This window comes from Callorhinus ursinus, unplaced genomic scaffold (genome assembly GCF_003265705.2).
Source record: "Callorhinus ursinus isolate GAN/ISIS: 27379988/994484 unplaced genomic scaffold, GSC_fseal_2.0 scaffold48, whole genome shotgun sequence".
Classification (NCBI taxonomy): domain Eukaryota; kingdom Metazoa; phylum Chordata; class Mammalia; order Carnivora; family Otariidae; genus Callorhinus; species Callorhinus ursinus.
This window is the reverse complement of record NW_027397110.1, coordinates 10,890,737-10,911,380: the sequence shown is the minus strand read 5'-3', so window position 1 is coordinate 10,911,380 and position 20,644 is coordinate 10,890,737. Positions and strand designations below refer to the sequence as shown.

The 20,644-nt window shown below is 53.1% G+C and overlaps 1 protein-coding gene across 2 annotated transcripts; it reads right to left on the bottom strand.

Annotated features, from left to right (window-relative positions):
• Positions 1–879: 879 nt before the first annotated feature.
• IFT27 (intraflagellar transport 27) lies at positions 880–19,227 on the bottom strand. 2 transcript variants are annotated; one of them, XM_025882186.2, is made up of 9 exons: positions 19,131–19,227; positions 18,728–18,827; positions 12,202–12,281; positions 11,771–11,830; positions 10,679–10,738; positions 10,163–10,318; positions 8,607–8,724; positions 7,550–7,659; positions 880–1,127 (listed from the first exon to the last, which is right to left on the bottom strand). In XM_025882186.2, the coding sequence occupies exons 2-9, from the start codon at positions 18,759–18,761 to the stop codon at positions 1,029–1,031; spliced, it is 717 nt and encodes a 238-aa protein (XP_025737971.1). In that variant the 5' UTR covers positions 18,762–18,827; positions 19,131–19,227; the 3' UTR covers positions 880–1,028. The 2 variants fall into 2 exon arrangements, with proteins under 2 accessions (XP_025737971.1, XP_025737972.1); XM_025882187.2 differs by lacking the exons at positions 10,163–10,318; positions 19,131–19,227 and having other exon boundaries at positions 18,728–19,124.
• Positions 19,228–20,644: the final 1,417 nt, after the last annotated feature.

Here is a 20,644-nt window from a genome sequence, read left to right as displayed (position 1 = left end):
ACCTACATTGTAAGGCTTGAGTCAGCTCATATAGGTCATGTGCTTAGTTCAGGTAGAGACACGGCAGGTCGTGAACCACCCAGAGTAATCGTCATCATCATCACTATCACTGGGACAGACCCAGGTCTGTCCACCCCCGAAGCTGATGCTCTGCACGAAGCCCCCCGCCCCCACAAAGCGGGAGGGGGGATGCCTGACAGTGGGCAAGGGGGAAGCCCTTGGGGGCACCGGGGCCGAAAGAAGCTGAGGCCCCCAGCAACGGTGACCAGCGAGCGGGCTTTCCGTGCCAGACCGCGGCGCACAGCCCTGATGTAAAAGGCACTGAGGAACCTCTGTGGGTCTTTCATCAGGGGAGTGAAACGATGAAAGTGAGGTTTTAGGAAGATTAATCTGGCAGCAGGCGGGGGATGGAAGAGCCAAGCTTAGCGCTAAGAATCACGACTGCCGCCCGGCTCCGAGAGGCGGGTCATTAAAGGAAAGTGGCCTGGTTCTCGGCTCCCTGGGCACTCAGGGTTCCCGGCAGCTGCGAGGCGCTGGGCGCCGTACTCTGGAGGAGGCCCCGAGGGGGCCGGCAGAGGGCACTGTTTGGTCAGTGACTGTGGCCACCACAGGGGACAGAACAGGCAGCAAAGCCGAATCCGTCAGGAGGAGGCAGAGCTGTGGGCCCCTCAGCTGTGGGGCCAGTTCCGAGCCGAGCATCCCACCGTGGGCCACACTGTCGGGGCAGGCCCTTCGGGGACGGCAGGACCACCCACTCCGACAGGTGGCGGCCCCCGCAGGTGCCGGGTCACCAAGGTTCTGAGCACCGCCCTGGAACTGGCAGCCAAGGGGCAAGACGGAACCAGGGCCGCCCCGGCCAAGAACGGAAAGAGTGGCGGCTCCTACATCTTCTCATTTTATTTAAAGCTGTCAGGATACATTGGAAGCTGTCGAGGCAGTTCCAGCTTCTCTCCTCCCCGAGGAGCCCGAGTCCCCGCCCGCTCCCCAGTGGCGCTGTGCCGTCGCGGGGCACTGCCCGCCCCAGGTCCTCACAGCAGCGCCTGGAAAACCTCCACCTTCTCCCGGTACAGGTGGTGAAACTGCTTGGCCAGGCAGTAGAAGGGGGCTTCGTAGTTTTCCATCTCCTTCTGCAGAGGCAAGGTGAAGAAGCCCGTGGTGTTACCGCCTCCTCAGGACTCACGCTCCCCTCGCGTCAGGGGCCACACACGCTCGGCCTCCTTTGGCCCGCACACCAGTGCGGCTGGCTACTACCGCGCCCTTGGTACAAGGAGGAAACTGAGACATGGACAGGTTAAGTAACTTGCCAAAAGCCTCACGCCTGTCAGTGGTGGAGCTGGGTCTGCACCTGGATGTTTCTACAGAGCCTGGGCTTTCAGCCACGCTTGCCCCACGTGTGATGGGATGTTACAGGGAGACTCTTCTCGGCTTAGTTTTCACTAGGGCCCTCAAAGGTCAATGCAAAATAACAGATGGCAAGGACTCCCCCCGCCCCACTCTGGAGGGAGGGCCAGATGGGATGGGCCCACCCTGACCTCGAGTTGGGCAGAGCCGTGGCACACACCCCTGCCTGGGGAGCCTCTCCCTCACCTCGAGCTCATGGGAGGCTCCAAGAAAAACCCGAGGCCCAGGGGCTCAGGCCAGTGCTGGAGCCAGGCCTGGGGAACGTCGAGGTTGGCCCGGGGCTGGCGGTGTTGACGGCTGAGCCAGGAGAGCCAGCCTGGAGCTGCCCTAAAGGGACTCGGCAGGGACGGGCTCCAGGAGGGGGGATGGGCCCCAGCCAGAACCGAGGGCCAGGAATCAAGGCTGCAGGAGGGGAGAGGAGGGGTGACCTGTGAGCTGCAGGGGAAGGTTCTGCCAATGGGCCAGGGAGGGGGCATCGTGGAAGCACTCCCAGGGCGCCGGCTTGAGACACCTGGCAAGTCCAGAGGGGCTGCGGCAGGTCCCGGCCCAGCTGCCTGAGCTTCCCCCTGAGCTCCCTCTCCCGCAGGCGGCGGGCTGGGGGGGAGGGGAGGGGCAGGTACAGGACCAAGGACCGCCAGCCTGGCCCTGCCTCCCACAGCAGCTGTGGGAGGGGGCACTGACCGGAAGTGGTGAGGAGTTTTCAGGCACCCAGCACGGTGCATCTTCATAACTGAGATGAGTATTTTGTGACTAAAGGTGCCCAAAGGACTTCCTGTTCTCTGAGAGATTAGACAAGTTCTGGAACTGGCCCTAGGTGTTCTCTACGGGGTGGGAAGAACCGGCCCCCCAGGGTGAGCATGGCCAAGCTCTAGGGGAAGGAAAATGGTAGCCTCTCAACTCAGCTAGTGTTCTCTCACTCTCTGTGTGCACGTGTGTATATATATATTTTTTAAGTAAGTTGGCAGAAGAAAGAACCTGCTACTTTGAGCAGAGAGGCTCAAGCTGTGCACGCACAAGAAGCCGTCTTCAGACAATCTTTGGGAGCTGGCAAAAGGGCAGCCTTGACAAGAGGCAATAATATACCCCAGCAAAAGGGAAGGATTTCCAAACTGCAGAATGTCCTGAAGTCATCGAGCTCAGTGCCCTCGCTTTGCAGGTGAGCAGCCTGCGGCCCAGGGGTTCAGTGGCACAGCTGGGGTGCACAGAGCCCAGCCTAGGATTTGAGTTCCCCAACTGGAGAAGAGCAGCCTTTCCACCCTGCCAGCTGGGGGGACAGAAACACACGACAGAAACCGGTTCTCATGGAGAACGTTACCTGGACTTTCTCACAAGGGAAATGCCAAGAGGAAACAGGACAAGTTAGCCAAGAGCAGAAACAGAGGTGGCGCTGCTGAGGAACGAGGGGACAGTTTGTAGCGAGACGAGCACCTGCACTAAGTGCACGACTGCCGGGGACCATCAGCTCCCCAGTCAGACAGAAGAGAACTAACTCAGTCACATCCGCAAGGCACATTTGGTCGTACAGAACATAATGTCCCAGGCAACGCCAATGTCAATAGTAAAATGTTACCCTGGGGGCGCCTGGGTGGCTCAGTCGGTTGGGCATCTCTTGATTTCCGCTCAGGTCATGATCTCAGTGTTGTGGGATCGAGCCCTGTGTCAGGCTCTGCACTGGGCATGGAGCCTGCTTAAGATTCTCTTCCTCTCCCTCTGCCCCTTCCCCTCCTCCCTCTCTAAAAAAGAATGTTACACCAGTTGAAAGCATAGTTAAATAATGAGTAGACAGAGAATGAGGTCTGCATAGGACACACACGAGGATTTCCAAATGAATTTGAAAGCTCCTGAAAGCAAGATCTGGGGAGAACACAACATAAAAAGTAAAGAATTCAGTGGAGATGAGCCTTTATATATGCCATGGAGCACTCCTGAAGTAGCAGATGTAAACTGAATCATTTCCTGAATGCATTAAGAGAGTTTGCCAATGACAGGAATCCTTTTGTTAAATGACTAATCATAATCTCACTGACATACTATAGAGTACGTTTGCTTTGTGTGAAAAGATCCTTAGAACAGGCTCTCAGACTAGCGCTCAATCTGGCCTAGAATTCTGCCCCTGAGAGTCCCAAAGTAGGTTCTGTGGGAGGCCAGAGCTACTTCTAGAAGGTTCTCAAGCTTAGACCAGCTTTCTATTCCTGGTTTGGCTGCTCACAGGCTGGGCAACCAGAGAGAGCCACACATCCTTTCTGAGTCTGCTCGTCATCTGTAGGGCAGCGATAGCACTGGCTGTCTTGTAGGGCTGCTAGAAGCTTCAGCAGATAATGTCTGCAGATATGTAGCACACAGGAGGCACTCAACAACGGTCAGTTCCCTTCCCTCACCCTGCTGCAAGAGGAGTCCTCCCCACAGATCCTTCTTGAATTTGCTTGTGTTTAATACTGTCCTACAGTAATAAACTTTTTTTAACATGCTTAAAAAATGTTTTTTAATTTTTTGGTCTGAAAATGTCAAATATCAAGGGGTATTAGAAAGTCCAAGAAGGGGGGGCGCCTGGGTGACTCAGTCAGTTAAATGTCTGACTCCTGATTTTGGCTCAGGTCATGATCTCAGGGATCGAGGCCCCACATTGGGCTCTGCGCTCAGTGTGGAGTCTGCTTGGGATTCTCTCTTTTCCTCTTCCCCCCACTCACGCTCTCTTTCTCTCTAAAATAAATAAATAAAATCTTTAAAAAAGTCCAAGAGGATCTACAAAACCCGCCAAATAGCCAGAGCAATCCTGAGAAAGAAGAACAAAGTTGGAGGCATCACACGTCCTGATTTCAAACTATATTATAAAGTCATAGTCATCAAAACAGAATGGTCCTGGTATAAAAACAGACACAAAAGCCAAAGGAACAGAATTGAGATCCTAGAAATAAACCCCTGCCTACATGGGCAACTAGTATTTGACAAGGGAGCCAAGAATACTCAATGGAGAAAAGCTAACCTCTTTAATAAATGATGTTGGGAAAACCGGAGATTCATATGCACGAGAATGAAACTGGACCCCTATTTTATACCATTCATAAAAATTAACTCAGAATGGATTCAAGATTTGAACTTAAGACCTGAAACCATAAAACTCCTAGAAGAAAACATTGGGGAAAAGCTCTTGGACATGGAACTTGGCAACGATTTTATGGATATAACAGCAAAAAGCACAAGCAACACAAGCAAAAATCAATAAATGGGACTACATCAAACTAAAAGGCTTCCGCACAGTGAAAGAAACCTTCAACAAAATCAAAAAGGCAACCTAGGGAATGGGAGAAAATATCTGCAAACCACACATCTGAGAAGGGGTTAATATTCCAAATATGTAAGGAACTTGGGAAACTCCACAGCAAAAACATCGATAATCTGATTTAAAAAATGGGCAGAGGAGCGAATAGACATTTTTCCAAAACGGATATTCAGGCGGCCACCAGGCCCATGAAAAGGTGCTCGACACCACTCATCAGCAGGGAAATGCAAATCAAAACCACAATGAGCTGTCACCCCACACCTGTTAGGATGTCTATTACCCCAAGGACAAGAGATAACAAATGTCGGCGAGGATGTGTAGAAAAAGGGACCTTTGTGCACTGTTGGTGGGAATGCAAGCTGGTGCAGCTGCTGTGGAAAACCATATGGAGGTGCCTCACAATGTTAAAAACAGAGCTACGATATAATCTAGCAACTCCACATCTGGGTAAACAGCCAAAGGAAATGAAATCACTACCCTGAAGAGATACCCGCACCCCCACATTCACTGCAGCATTATTTGCAAAGGCCAAGACACAGGACCAACCGAAGTGTCCATCAACGGATGAATTAAAGACACGGTGGTTGGGATGCATTATGGACATGATGGACTAGTATTCAGCCACGAAAAGTGGGACAATCCGGCTATTTGTGACAATGTGGATGCCGCCTGAGGTTGTTATGCTTGGTGAGACCAGGCAGACAGAGAAAGAAATATACCGCATATTCTCACTTATACGTGGAACCTAAAAACACCCTAATCCTAGAAACACAAAGCAGACTGATGGTTGCCAGGGGTGGTGGGGGAGACGGGTGAAGGTGCATCGAAGGGTGCCAAGTTCCAGTTTTGAGACGAGTGAGTTCTGGAGATGGAATGAAGAGCGAAGGGAGAAGGTCAGATGACCACGTGGGCCCCTCCTGGTCTGCAGGACCGCGGCTGCCGCATAGTCAGGAGGGCAGAGCCGGGCGCTAGGTGTCAAGGATTGGCTGCGTCTCAGGCAGCGTTGGGTGATATTTCCTTTTTCATTACAGCTTTCTTAACCGAGCTGCCAGTGGTGCTTCTGTTAGCATCATCAACTCGGGGGACTAGTTAACTTACACAGTTAATACCAAGTGCTTAACTGCAGCCTCCTCCAGCGTAATTTACTAGCGTAGCAACAAACACCTACACAGAATTGAAGCGCACAGCCGAGGGGCCTGTGATGACTAATGTGTTGGGGGTGGGCGTTAAGTTTTGAGCTCTATCAAGAGTTCTGGGGACCATGGGGTACTGGGGTGGGGAGGCAATTTCACAAATATGAATGGAGGTAGAGGGAGTAGTAAAGTATGGCTTGATGTGGGTAGCACAGCATACGCTTGGCTCAAAGGCACGCCGCGTTATAAGAGGAGAAGCCGTCTGTCCCATAACCGTGAACTTTGCTAGTTTAGCATTTGTGATCATCGGGCCGGAGGCAAGAGCGACATCTATCTTTGTATAATCTATGAATACAAAACGTTTAAGTGACAATAGTATAAAGAAAATTGCTGGGGGAATGGTCATACATCAAAAGCAAACATTTATTGTTCACTATGTACCAGACTTTGTGCTGATGTTTTCCCATTTACCCTCTGACTGAATTCTCACATTTCTCACTCGATGAGGAATGTATTTTCTCATTCCCATTTTACAGGTGAGGAGGCTGAGGCACCAGCATGTTGATGAACACGCTAAGGGTCCCACAACTAGTTCTGCGCCTCACCCTCAGCCGCCAGTGTTGGCCTCTACCCGCTATACTGTCCCAAGAAAACACGCCACTTTTGGGGGATTTCAAAAAGTTCACATCCACACAGCAATTGAACAGCAACATTTGCCAAGTTTTGTAAATGCAACAATGGAAACGTCTGCAGCTTGAGTAGAAAACCACCTACCTCCAGGCTATTTCTTAACTAGCCCACTGACTCTTTCGGAGGGTCAAAGAATCAGGCCCGGGGGGCAGGGGGGCACAAGGCCAGGAGTGAGGTCCAAGTGACAACCATGGGTGTTTCTGGCTGGCAAGTCTCCCCAGCAACCCCGGGGACGGGCACTGCAGCCAGCGCGCTGGCCCCTGGGGCTACAATGGATGCTTCTGGGTTGCTCCTGCAGGGGGCAGCTTGTCACTTTACTCCCTTCTGGAAAGTCTGAGACGAGCGTGTCTGATTGGTGCAGATGGGGTCGCACGCCTGCACCTGGCTGTGGGGAGGCTGGGACCTAAAAGGTCTCGAACAGAGGAAGGGGGTACCCCAGAGCTGGACAGCCAGAATCGTGAGACAGCGCACTGAGGGTGGCAGTAGCAAATCCCGCTGGCTGTCCCCTTTCCCAAGGGCTCCTGCTGACTCTAAGGAGGGTACTTTGTGGCCGGGCATCACCCTGGGGCTGTGGCAAGGTGGGACAGGGAGCCAGGGATCATACTCCCTGGCTCAACTCTTCACTAGTCATGTGACCCTGGGCAAGTCACTTCACCTTCTCAACACGGAAATGGGAATTATGGGACCAGCGCCCAGGGTCACGGTACTGACTGGGGGACCCGTGAGATAATGCTCCAACGGCACTGTAACCCACCCTATCTCATGCGAATGCCAAGGGTCGCGACAGTCGAACCCGATGCACTTGTATTTCTCATTAATTGAGATACAACTACGTCGGCGCTGGCCGGCTGATCTGCTTTACTGTAAGTACGCGAGTGACTCTGCTATATCGAGAAGCATCTTGGACTAAGAATGTGCACGTCAGTTCCAAATGAGACTCTGCATATGGTGGGAGAACAACTCGATGCCCGTGAGGTCATGTGAAAGACCACTTCCAGCAGAGGCCCACTCCAGACTTGGCTCCGGAGTGAGCAGAGCTACTTACCACGGATGTTTCAAAACATTCCAGGCCTTGGCCCAGGGCCCATGCCTGAGCCTGAGCTGAATCCACCGCTCGTCTGCCGGCCAGGTCTGTCTTGTTCCCCACTAGCACACCTACTCGAAAGAAACAACCAGAGCATCGCATTTAACTGTGGCAGCCTGGGGAGATCGCTGGAGAGATAAAAGAGCAAGCACGCTAATTTTGAGGGGTATAAAACATTGTCGGGGAGAGGCCGCCCGATTCGAGGTGCTGAGCACGGGGGGGGGCAGGGGGAGAGAGAGGGAGAGGCTCCAGGGCTCCTCCCCTACCCCCCACCCCCCGCGGCGGGCTTTGCTTTTCACATGCAGCTTTTGCTCGGCCCTTTTTCCAGATTTCACGCAGATCTGTCTGCCCTGTCTCCTTCAGGCTGCAAGGCGAGGGCCAAATTTATGTGAGCATTTGCGATAATTCCTAGCACATGGAGCAAACGTTAAAAATGGTCATTAATACTAATCTAAGGACTGGGCTCAGAGTCAGGGACTCAGAGGTAATTTAGAGCCGTTCCCAGCTGCATCAGCTGCAGCTAATTTCTGAGCTCGTCTCTGGAGATCGCTTTCCCTGGTCTCTAATGAGGGGAATTTGTTGATCTCACATAGGGATGAAAAATAAACTGATTTAAAGCATTCAGAAGTGACAATAGGACTTGAATGTTTACTTGCGCCCCACATACAGGAGAAAATGAGGAATTCATCCCCGGGGCTAGCTTTCAGAAATAAAAACTCATTCATATCACAGCACCCTCCCCATATTATTCTCGAGTCTCCTCTCCACGCCCCTGCGGCAGGGAGGGGGGGCGGGCATCATTGTGCCCATTTTACAGACTCACAGAGGGGTGTGTGGTAACTCACTGAGGTTTCCGGGGCCGCTAAGAGGCAGAGTCACTGTACAATGCAGGCCACAATACTCTAAGCCGGGGACACCGCACCCCCTTTTCTACCCGTAGCCACCTCTGCAATGACCTTGAGCTCGTGAACTCGAGGGCAGAGGTGCTGGAAGTCCCACAGCCGACGGCAGCTCCTACCTGGGAGGGAGGTGTCTGGAATCTGTGACCGAGCCTTCTCCAGCCACTTGCTACAGTTGGTGAAGGACTGTTCGTTGGTCACGTCATAGACGAGACACAAGACGTTGGGACTCTCCCACTGTGCCAGGGGGACAGCATGAGCACATCAGTAACAGTGAAAGCGATTTCTAGGCTGGCCTTCTGAGGGAAGCGATGGGGGGGGGGATGAAAAACTATAATGGGAATGGGAGTCAGGAACCTGTTCCCCCACAGGCACCAACGGGAGGGCTGGGCTGAAGGCAAAGGCAGGGGCTCACCTCTGCGCCAGGCTGCCGGCTGGGCAGTGTGCTATGCGTGGCTGAGAAACCTCCCAACTTTGCAGGGCTGGTCTCAATATCCCTACTGAGCTTAGAGAGGGTAACTGACTTGCCCAGATCAGACATGCTTTAAAAACGGGTAGGACTGAGGCTTTTCCTACCCAGAAATGCTTTTGCCTGCCACTGGTTTCATTCATTCATTCTCCGTCACATTCCTCTCGAGGGCCCCCTCGTATGCCAGTTATTATGTTTTTCTGCTTTGCAGGCCTAAAAGAGCATCCTTTCTTCCATTAGCCAGCCCCTGGAAGCTTGTTTGCTGGCATCTTCTTAATAAGGGCTGGCTTCTCAAAATGCAACGAGCACTTTCTGCTTCTCCTGCAGTGTATCAGCCCTAATCCAAACCAGACCGACAACTGGACAGGGCTCGCTGTCCCAATTAAGAAGCAGGGCTCTGCTCTCAGGGGCTGTGGCCTTCAGGGGCTGCTCAGAGTCCTGGGACATCCTGCCACATGGCACAAGGCCACAGGATGGCCCTGCTCAGAGGCTGTGATGCCTGTCCCAGTATACGAGGCTCTTGCCAGGCCCCAGTCGCCGGGAACCCCCATCCTACACAATTACAGCCTGGTTTATTTCTGGTGTGTCAGTAACCTCCCACAGTGTGGGGAGGAATCCTTTTCCCTCCAGTTGTCCTTGGAAGGCTGGTCTAGGATTGGCTCTGGAGGGCTCACTGTACCCCAAGGCTATGCTGCCACTTGGACCGAACTGATGAACACGCCCCACCCCCGACATACACAGCTTCACTCTGCAGACTAACTCAAGAACTCTTGCTAGAACCACAATGACCTCTCCTTTGTGCATGCAGGGGACACCTCCTCCCCCTAGGCCTCAGTGAGAGGACCCAGGAGAGGCCAGGGATCAAGCTGGAGCCAGAGCAGGAACCCAGCGTCAGGGCCTGGCTGGGAGCAGGGGGTGGGCTGATCGGTACTGCTCTGGCTTGCCCAGACACACCCTTCTGCCCAGTAGGGCCTTGCCCAGTGAGAGGCCATGCACACAGCGGGCACGTTGTAAGCATCACAGATGGATGTGTGAAGCCAAGCCCATGAGAAATGACCGTCATTACATCTATTTCTCTTAGACAACAAAAAAGGGGCAGAAAAGAGTTTCTATTAAAATGTAGCCGTTCTTGGAAAGGCAGGGGAGGGCTCTGGAGGGCTCAAACCTTCTAATTAGCTCACTGGCCCAGATTAGCGGAACTGTTACCTTGGAAGGAACAGCGAGCTGGATCCTGTGAGGATGGCTGGGTGGGCCAGAGAAGCCCCGGGCGGCCGCACGCGCAGGTCCCAGAGCAAACCCCAGGCTGGGCCCAGGAGGTGGGAGGGGAAGGTGAGCCTTGCTATGGGGCCTCCAGGGTGCCCCCTAGAGGGGAAGGAAATGTTTGCTTCAGTCCTAGGAGGTTGGGGAGTGCTGACTGTGCACCATCCGGAGGGAGCTGGTGAAAGCAGGGGGGCCCAGAGCGCTGCGGGGACTGAGTCACACAGCTCGGGCACATTTGGAACCTGGCCATTCCAGAGCTGGGGGAGGGGAATCACGTGCACGAGCCGGTCCTCCTGGCCAAGGGGCCGTGAGTCCCAAGGCTGGGAGGACTGCCCCTGAAAGAATTCAGCCATGGTAGCTTCTCTTGGCAGCCAGACTGCAGTGACATTTCTGGGAGAGCATCGAAAGGGGAAACTCTGTGGTGGAAGGTGGTGGTTAGGAAAAAGATCGCACGCTACTTGCCAGTTTATCCAGCATTTCAGAAAACATCTCCTTGCCGGCAGAGTCAAAAATGAAGAGTTCCTAGAACCAGAAAGGCATGTCCCGAGAAAGTCTACATGTAGGGAAATCGCTGGCTGCGAGTCCCCGAGGTGACACTCGGCTCCCTGCAGACCTGTCTTGGGATGAGATACACCCATTTCCACAGAGCCTCTCTCTCTTCCCCGAGGCTCAGGGAAGATGATGGGGGAAAGGAAGGATCTCAAGAGCCAGAGACAGGCAGCGCAATGGTTCACCACACCAACTAGCACTTTCTGTGCGGCAGCTCACCCCTCCTAACCCCGAGTGCAAAAATACCAGGAACAAGCTGACTTCCCACCTGGCAGAACAGAATGCTAAACAGGCTGACAAGTGCTCTGGTTTCCAAAAGGTCATTCTGCACTTTGTTAACCAAATTGATTTTCAAATCTTAAAACAATTCTTTTTAAAGCAGGTCACTGAGGAGGCCTGGAGAAGGCATTTTAAAGTAGGACAGCCTGCCACCCTGCCCCGATGGTGGAGGGGAGCCTTCCTGCCCCTCGACCCAACTTCAGCCAGCCCATGCGAGGGCCCCTCCCCGATGTTGCTGCTCTGGGAAGTCCCCCCCCCCTTTGGCTCCCCTGGGCACTGGATGCCTCCTGGCTGGCTTCTGACCCCGGCACCCGCTGTCTGAAGGTCAGTGCTGTAACCTGCGCTCATTTCTGCCTGCATCAGGGGTACTTAAAGTTGTGTTTTTTCATGGATCTCTTTAAGAAGGTGGTGATTCTTCAACCTTCTCGCCAGGACGGTACTACAAACGTAATGCCTTGCAATTCAATTTCCAGAGTTATGGATTCCAAAAAAGGGACCCGGGTTAAGAACCCTGATACTACGCCAGTTCTGTGAGCACAGGGCCCCCATCCCTCTCTTCCTCCTCCCTCTCCTTCGGCCTGGGTCAGCGACGCTTCCCAAGTGCTCAGAAAAGCCTAGGCCAAATCCTTGCATCGCATCCCTCTTAGGGAGCATGACACTGACCATGGGGACTCTGGGCCCAGCTGGAGGAGCACTGAGCTCTCCGGGGTCAAGGGCACCACTTACCACACTGTCCCCCGTGTCAGAAACTGGCACCGTCTTCACCACCAAGTCCACCCCTGTCGTCTGCGGGGGGAAAACCGAGAGCGTGCACGTCAGAGGGTCCCAAGAGGCGTGTTGCAGGACACAACGAACACCCGATGCCCAGAAGGTACAAGCACTATGTTCTGGATTTGTTGTTGGTGAAGTCAGACAGGACCGACTAGCCTCGTCCAGCTCCCTGCCCACAAGGAGTGGTACATGGGGACCAAGCCGAACACCAGCCAGCCAGTCTGTTCCACAGACAGCCTTGTGCCCTGTGGCTTGTGGAAAAATGCTCTCCATGTGGCCATGCTCTCTTAGGGCTCCTTAAGAAATTCTGGAAAGTCACTCCCTCAGGGTTAGGGGACGGCTCCTGCTCTTTAAGCCTCGGCCAGCCCACGACTCCCACATCTCACCAGGGTGTAGTTCTTCTGGAAATGGGCCCCGTCACTGCGGAAGATCTGCGCCAGGGCGGTCTTGCCCACTGCTGGGTCTCCTGTGAGGTCAGAGAAGAAAATCATCATTGCCCTCCTGATCTGACTGGACAATCTCGCACTCCACAACGCTAGCTAGAAACCAGAAACTTCAATGACTTTTCAGAGAAAATGTACTTGATTCTCCTGGGGGCTTGTGTGAGGTGGCTGGTGGGGCCACGGGTCCAGGAGAGCAATCTTCAAAGCCTAGTCGCGTTTCTTCAAGGGTAATTCTTTCATCCAAAAGAACCGACCCAGAAGGTAACAGAGCTTAAGAGGGGATTTCGAGCACTAGAAACAGAACTAACATCTGCCACTGAACACACCCCATGGGGAAAAACTCTCACTTTCAAACTTGAATTTACTTTGAAGTCTTGAAGGTAAAGGGGTGTGACCAGGCTCAGTCTTATGGGGCTCACCTGCCTAACAACCAATTCGGGTTTAGAGCTTCCATACTTGGGTCCCTGCACGCTTCTTTTAGGACAGGGCGGGGTGGAAGTTGGGAGGGCTTCTGTATTTACAGGAAGCAAGAGATCAGGTGCTAAATTCATCAACCTGAAATCCATTTCCAAAAGATAACGTTCTGCTCCCGCCTTCCCTGTGCCTGAGACCACTGCGGATCCACCTTCCCAGGGGCCGCTCCTCGTCTATCCGCAACGGCCGCCGTTTCCTCCAGCTTGCCTTATACCTACGGGGGTTTATCTCCCTGGCCTTCCTTCATGAGTCCACAGCCCCATAAATTGGTATCTCCAAACTAAAGGTTTATGGCATAGTTTCAGTCTGAGATCTGGACCTTTCGCAAGACTGTCAGGAGCGATTTAATCTGGAGGTCCTCCCCTGCCCCCAAGGATGCTGCGGGCTCTCCATGCCCAGCCCTAATCCCTCTGTGCGCACCACCTTTCCCATAGATGGCTCTGCTTGGCTTCCTGTGACTCCACGCTGTTCTCATTTGCAAGATCTTCTGGGCCATGGGTCTGACACGGACGCTCCTTCAGAACACCTGTTTTCTGCTCTCTCACCCCCTGGCCCCTCAGCAAAACCGCCACTGCACTCGAGGGCCTCTGACTTGAATCCTTTGGTGTGATCACCTCACCTTCGCTGCTTACAGTCGGCCCCCATGCGCCTCTTCACTTGACTTCTCCACAGCCTGTTGCTCTGTTCACTTTTCAGTTTTGACTTTCCCCACCTATAATTTTCTCTTGAGAGACAATTACTTGACTACTTGTGGCATTTCATTTCCTGTGAACTCCTCCGGGACTGAGTGAGCTATTCAGTCTTGCTTTTCTATTTACCGTCATGACTTAGAAGGGAATCACACACGAGAGTCCCTCCTTCCCAGCCCCTACCCCCTACCATCACCGTCAATAACCTCATTTGGCAGATGAAGAGTCCGAGGCTCAGAGAAAGCTGGGTAACTGGCCCAGAATTCCAACATCTCACTCTCCCCGCCAGACCCCACTCCTCTCCTAGAGCTCGGGGACACTCCTGACCCATCTCTAACACTGCCCCCCAGGCCTCCATCACTGCAGCCTCGCCTGCCATCAGGGGCGACGGCGGGCTGGACTGTGGCCGGGTACCCATCCATCTCCAAACAAACAGAGTGTATTACTCTCCTTCTTGGGCTCTGACTGCATCCACCCTCCGGACTCCAATTTTGCTTCCGAATCCAGTTGGAAATTGGCTCTTCCTGCTCGTGAAATTCCCCACAGATTTATTTGTTCTAGTTAATTTCATAAATCTTTCTTCCGACTATCAGTCAGAGTCACCCACGCTTACGGAAAGCCTCGTGTGCCGGCTGAGGAGGGATCCAGCAGAGGGAAGAGAAATACTGATAAACACATTTGCGGAGCAACACGATGACAAGTGCAAAGGCAAATAGCACACGCTGAGAACCAAAGCGTCTGAGGGTGCATCGAGGAAAGAAACGAAGGAGCAGTTTCATCAGCGAGGCAGACTCCCCCGGGGCGGGACTGAGCCTGGGGTGACGGCAGGGAGGGGCACTGCTGGACAGACATGGTGACGCCTGCAAAGGCACGATGCAAGGTCACCTGTGACCTCCTAATTGCCAAATCTGATGGCTTTTTCTCAGTTCTCTTGCTCCTTGACATCTCTGAAGGATGAGTCAGCCCAAAGCAGCCCCCTCCTTCCCGAGCCCCCTGGCTCCGTGGCCCTGGTGTCCTGGCACTGGTCTGGTTCTCCCACCTCCGAAATGTGGGCACTCCTGTGGGTCTCTCCTTGGCCCTCTGCTCCCAGTTGCTGTCCCGTTTAGTCTCTTTCCCCTGTCACTTCTTGGGTCAGGATCTCTCTCCCATGTTTTGTCTATATCTCCAACAACCTGTGGATGGTTCCGCTAGAATGCTGGGCCTTCACCCAATCTGTTTGTTGACAGCCAGGCTCGTGTCGCACCCCCAGGTCCCAAGTGCTCTTGCTCACCCATCTCACTGGTTCTGCTTCCATCTCCATTTGCCCACACCTCCCAGCTGTACCCAGTCACCTCTGACCGCATGTCCCCACTCCTCCCACGCCCTGCGCTCTCCTCCCCACTCCTGATGTCCTTTGCTGAGTCTCAAGCCCGCGTGGCCTTTGTTGTCACTGCTGACACTGCACGAGTTACCTCATACCTCAACCTGGGCTCTGTGCCCTGCCTTGTGATGTGGGAGCAGGGACTCTGCAGACATGCGTCTCCTTTGCCAGGGGCTTCCTGTCCGGCTCTGCCAGTGCGAGTTCTAGAAAAAGACTGGCAGCTGGGAGAGGGGGGATGGGCTTGCCCCTTTCCCACCTGCCTGCTGTGTCCCTTAGCAGTACCCTGGCAATGGCCTTCACCCCAGCAGCAGATCCTAACTTCTCTCCAGTTTGTTTGTTTTGTATTCCCAGATATTTTGTATTTGTATTTCTATTATTCCCTCTCAGAGATGCCAGCATCGCGGGGCAGTGCCCCCTTCTCAGAGATCTGCATCGCGGCTCCCCAGGGCCCTCCTGAACTTTTGATGTCCCTTCATCCTCCCAGGCCTCCAGTACCTGTTTGATGGACATCCTGCATGAATTCTCACCGGTGTAGTACCTAAGGCAGGTTCTGCTTTTTTGCCTGGACCCTGACTTCTGTTGCACTGGTAGCAAGAATGGTCTCAAAACCCAGACCCTCAGCATGGCCTGGAATGGATTTGGTCATGTCTTGCCTGAACACGGGGCCCAGCTCCCTGCCAGTGGGGAATGGGGCTTAGTGATCCGTGGCATCACGTGGTGGGTGACCGAATTCTTGAGGTCCCATCCCAGCAGAGCTGTGCCCCCTCCTCAGGAATCTGGATCCCAGCTCTGTGGGCTTCTTCCTCAAGCCTCTGATAACCCAACCTCTATCTACCACTTCTGTGTCACCTCCATGTTTTCTTCTTGCTTTTCCAGTTCTCCTCCATTTGGAGAAACGGAACCGTTGAACCAATTCCGTGTAATAAAATGCCTAATGTTATTTTCTGTTTTCTTGACTGGGTCTTGCCTGAAGGACTCCCCACCTGCCCCGCTCTGCTTTTCATTTTTCTCTTTGTTCTACCCCCGCTGTCGGCACCAATAGATGGACCTTCCCAAGATAGTGTTTGATCCTGTCACGCCCTCATGAGGAAGATACCTTCTACTGTGTAACCCTCTCTACTGTCAACCCTGAATCCACCTCCAAATAGCTCTCTAACTATCCCTTACACCGAATCTGGACCCTACACTCCTACTCCCTTGCCCTTGGAGAAACCCTCAAAGGTAACTTCCTTCCAGGTCTCCCCGCCCAAGTCCAAATTCTCTGCCCGGCAAAGCTCCGTGTCCTTTCGCCACTGCCTCTGAAGGCCATCCCTCCCTCTTGCCTTTACCTGGGAGGCTCACTGCTGGTAGCCTTAGACTTGATGTCGGAGCCACCTTCTGGCGAGGCACTATTATCATCCCCACTTCCATCAAGGGGGAGTAAACTGTGGTACTTAGGGCACACCCCAGCTGTGCCACTTACTAGCTATGTGACCTTGAGTCAGCGATCTCCCTCTGAGCCTCAAGTTACCACTTCTGCACAAAGGGAAGAATAGCACCTGTCTCGTAGAATTGTTAGGAGGATTTAATGAGCTAATATGTGCAGTACCTGACATTTCTGAAGTTATATTTAAGTGATTTTTAAGTAAATAAAACAGATAAATGCCAAGGGTGCAGTCCCTCCTCATCTCCTCATCTGAGCCAGAACAATTAGCAGCTATGCCTTGAGGCATTTCTCTGGTATCTGGCACACAAAGGGCATTCTATCCGTGTTTTCGTTCGATTATAAATTATTCTGCAAATCTCAGCACTGCCACGAGTGTAGGGGCTGGCCTGGTTCATCCCTGTATTCCCGCTATACCTTGCATGGTGACTCACACAGAGCAGGTGCTCAATAAACATCTGTTGAATGAATGAGCACTTGAATTGAGTATCGATGACCAGTTATAGGAGAGAAAAAAGACAGATAAACTCAATTTAAACAGTAGGCCTGGGAAGAGAAAGGGAAAATAAAACCAGTGAGGGGAGTGCGTGCGGGGGGGTGGTGGTGTGGAGAACGAGAACTTGGTGGGTGGTGGGGGGGGGGTAGGAACCTGATTCATTGTGCTGAGGTCTTTTTGGTTTCTGGAAACTTCCAAGAGGAAATGCCCTCAAGGCCCTGAAAGGAGGCTGCAGTTGAGGACTAGACTGGAGTTCAAGAATCACTTACTCAGGCAGTGGCTGAAATCAGGTGAAACAGTGCCTGAGGGAGTGCGCATAAAGAGGGGCAAAGCCTCTACACTTGAGGCTTGAGGCAAGTAGAGCTGGGGGGCTAAAAACAAAGCCCTGGAAATCAGCTCACCGGGGTCTGGATGCCAGCTCTGCTGCATCCAGCTGTGCGACCCAGGGCTAGTGTCTTAACCTCTCTGGGCCTCAGATGCCCCAGCTGTAAATGAGGATGACAACAATACTGATCCAAGAGGGTTCTTGTGAGGATTCACTGAGATACCTGTGTTGAGGGTTCCTGTACAGTGTTGGCACATAGAAGGTGCTCGGTGAGTGAGTCCCATGATGGAAGTTGAATTAAGAGATAAGAGAAAGAAGAATAAGAGAAAGAACAGTTAAGAGAGAGAAGCGCACATAAGAAAACGTACAACTTCAGAAAATAAAAAACGCTCTCACCTTATCTGCAAGGAAACTGAGGCTCAGAGAAGTGCTGTGTCCAAGATGACAGAGCCGATCAGAGGAACAGCTGGATTACTTTTGTTACACAATACTACCTTCCCTGGGCTCTGGAAACTGGAGACCTCTCCTGAGAACGACTGATCTTTTTTTTTTTTTTTTTTTGCTCCAGTATGATCTGAGTTACTATTGTCAGTCATCTTTCTGTGTGGCCCTTTTATTTTCAAATTAGAAAAGCCATTAAAAATAGCATCAGTTTCAGTCTGGATGAGAGGAAGCCAAAAAGGCATCTCTTTTTCCTCTATATAGTTTCTTACCATTTCTTTCCTGAGCTGGTCAGGGAACCCTGGAGAGAGCGCGGGGTTCAACGGTAACAGAAGTGAAGAGTTTTGGAGTTGGGCAGGTCAGGGGGCTGAAATCCTGCCTATGACTTTCCTTCGCTGGGTGGGGGGGGGGGTGACCTTGGACAAGAGTGCCTCAGTAGAGCAGAACAATACAGCACCTATTCCAGTGTGCTATGGTGAGGGGACTGAATGAAGTACCCATGACTGGCATATGCACTAAGGACTCAATAAAGTACATCTATGTTCAGGGGCCCCAGGTCAAAACTCAGGCAAATATTTTCCTAAACGTGCAGGCAAATAAAGGGAACACCACAAATGTGAATGCCACATTGTCATGCATTCCACACACAGTTACTGAGCACCTCTTGGGTTCCAGATACTGTTCAGGATGCTTGAGATATAGGAGTCAACAAAACGAAGATTACTGCCTTTGGGGGATTCAATATTCATGTCCTCCTGAGTGTGAGGCGGCACAGTAACTCTGGCTCTTAAAGACAACACACATGGGCCTGTTGCAAACTCTGGCCAACTGTACATTACTGTCTCCAATCCCTGTTATCAGAGGGGGTGGGGTCAGGAAAAAAAATCCCACAAGTAAAGACTTCCAAAGTCAGTGATACCTGACTTTGGGATACAGCACATGATTTACATGAAACACTTATGGTGTGTTTAGCCTGACTTTTTTTTTTTTTTTTTAACGAGTCTATTCCTCCTGAACACAGCTCAAAAACTGGTGAAGGTGGTCTCAGAGTATGGCAGGGAGTGGGGAAGTCAGGGGGAGCTACAAATGTGCTCTGGAAGATAATTCTCCCACCCTAATGGAGTTTACTCTATCAGTAATTACATTAACTCGCTTTTGGAAGAGACGAAAAAGGGAAAGAGGGTAGGCAATTTAGGAGAACAAAAGCTCTCAATAACTTACGAAGTCTCTGGACTCCGGAGAATGTAAATTTCAAACTCACCTGCCAGGATGCATTTGGCCGCCAGCTTCACCATGGTAACCAACCACCTCCGCGGACGAGAGAAGGGAAGAGCGGCTGCTAGAGGCGTTGGGGGGCTTGCCTGGGAAGGTAAGTGGGGAGAGGAGAGGCTCAAGGGGCCTGTGGCCGCGGTCGGAACAGGGACAATGGGGCCCGGACCTGCTGGGCTGGGCTGGGGGCGGCTATCGGGCGCTAGGACTGGGGCGGGGGCGCGGAGGAGCGCCAGATGGGGCTCGGCTCAAGGCCTCAGAAGACGGCCTTGGAGGTGCGAGCGAGGCGACGCGGCTCCCGTTCCCAGCCCAGCCTCGGCAGTGGGACCGAGAAGTGTGACCCCGCAAGCCTGCAGCCCCAACCCAAACACAGTGCCAGAGGCGCTCCCGCTCACCCTGCGCCCGCCTGCCCCGCCTCCTCCTCCTCCCCGCTGACCCGCGATTGGCTGCCACCAAAAGCTCCCGCCCCGAAGGCTCTCGGAGGCCAGTGGGAGGAGGGGGCGGCGCTAACAGGCCTCCCTTGACGGACAGTTCTTAGTGGTATTTGCGCTTCAAGCTCATCCCGCTTGACGAATGGTTACGCGAGATGTCAATCATTACTACTCCCGCCCCCGGGCCGCCGGAAAGTTCGCGGGAATGAAGCTCCAGTCTCGGTAGCCAGAAGCAGTGATAAGAGAAGCTTTCTGATTGGCCAGAAGTTGGCTTGGACCATCTGCGGGTGGAAGGGGGATTCGCCGTTCCCCCCCGCCGTTTCGGAAGTGAGTTCGCCCACGAGGAGCCGGTCGGGCGCGCGGGAGTTTGCAGCGGCGCCTGCGCAGTAACGAGGCCGCAGTTGCCGACACGGATCTGTGAGCCGGTTACTTCGCAGAGAGTCTTATGGCTCAAGTTCGCGGGCACCTGGGAGCAAAGCCGCGTTGGTGCATCAAGAAATCCGGTTCCTGCCCCACATCCCGCAGGGAAGTCCGATTTTTTAAAAAGCCCAACGACATTATGCGCTGTAAGATCTAAAATAGGACCGTGTTTATAGTGATGTCTGTGAACGAAAGGGAGAGCAAGTAAACTTTGCCCCGGGCGAGGGTTGCTCTCCGGAATGTGAAGTCCTCCTTTCCGCTGAGCCCACTTCCTCGCTTGTACGATGGAGAACGTGTGACACCCCCTCCTCCCCCGCCCCCCGCCCTCCGCCCTACTGAATGAAAGCGGGCCTCCAGGACTTTGCCCGTCGCTCAGGAGGGCTGCGCCCATCTCCGCCCACTTGCCAGGGAGGTCCCTCTTGCTGGGCGGTCAGAAAACCAGGCTGAAATCCCCACCGTCTTGGCCTGGCGCGTCGCCTCACCCTGAGCCTCTTTGCTCATATTTGAAGATCGGCCAGCAGAACCCGCCTCTGGGGTTGTCCTGAGGAGTACAAGAGGGGAAAGATGTAGGGGCCCCGGGCACAGTAGGTTCTCAACAGTGATTGTCGAATGGATGAAAGAAGAAATTTATCTGGACAGATTTGGCTTATCACCATCACGGTGATGACATCATGGCCAGATGCGCCCCCGAGGTCACTCCTGCTGACCCCCTCTAGGGTGGCTGGCGCTGGGAGGGAAGAGTAGGCCCTGGGCGAAGGTTCTTGTGCCGGGGGTTCCCATCACGAAACGCTCCTTCACCAGGCGTTTCTCTCAGCTGCTCTGTGACTTCGTGTGGCTGCCAGCCACGTGCAGGGCAGTGAACACACGCACACTCATCAAATTGCTAAGAACTTTTCAGTCCCGATTCTGGAGTGAAACAATGCAAGTTGCCTGGAATTTTCTTTCCTTAGGAATCATTCCTGGTATTATGGTTGAGGCCTCTCTGCCTCTCCTTCGTTCTTTTTAACCTGCTTTTCTTTTTTGAGGACATCATGCACAGCTGAATCAGGCACCTCAGG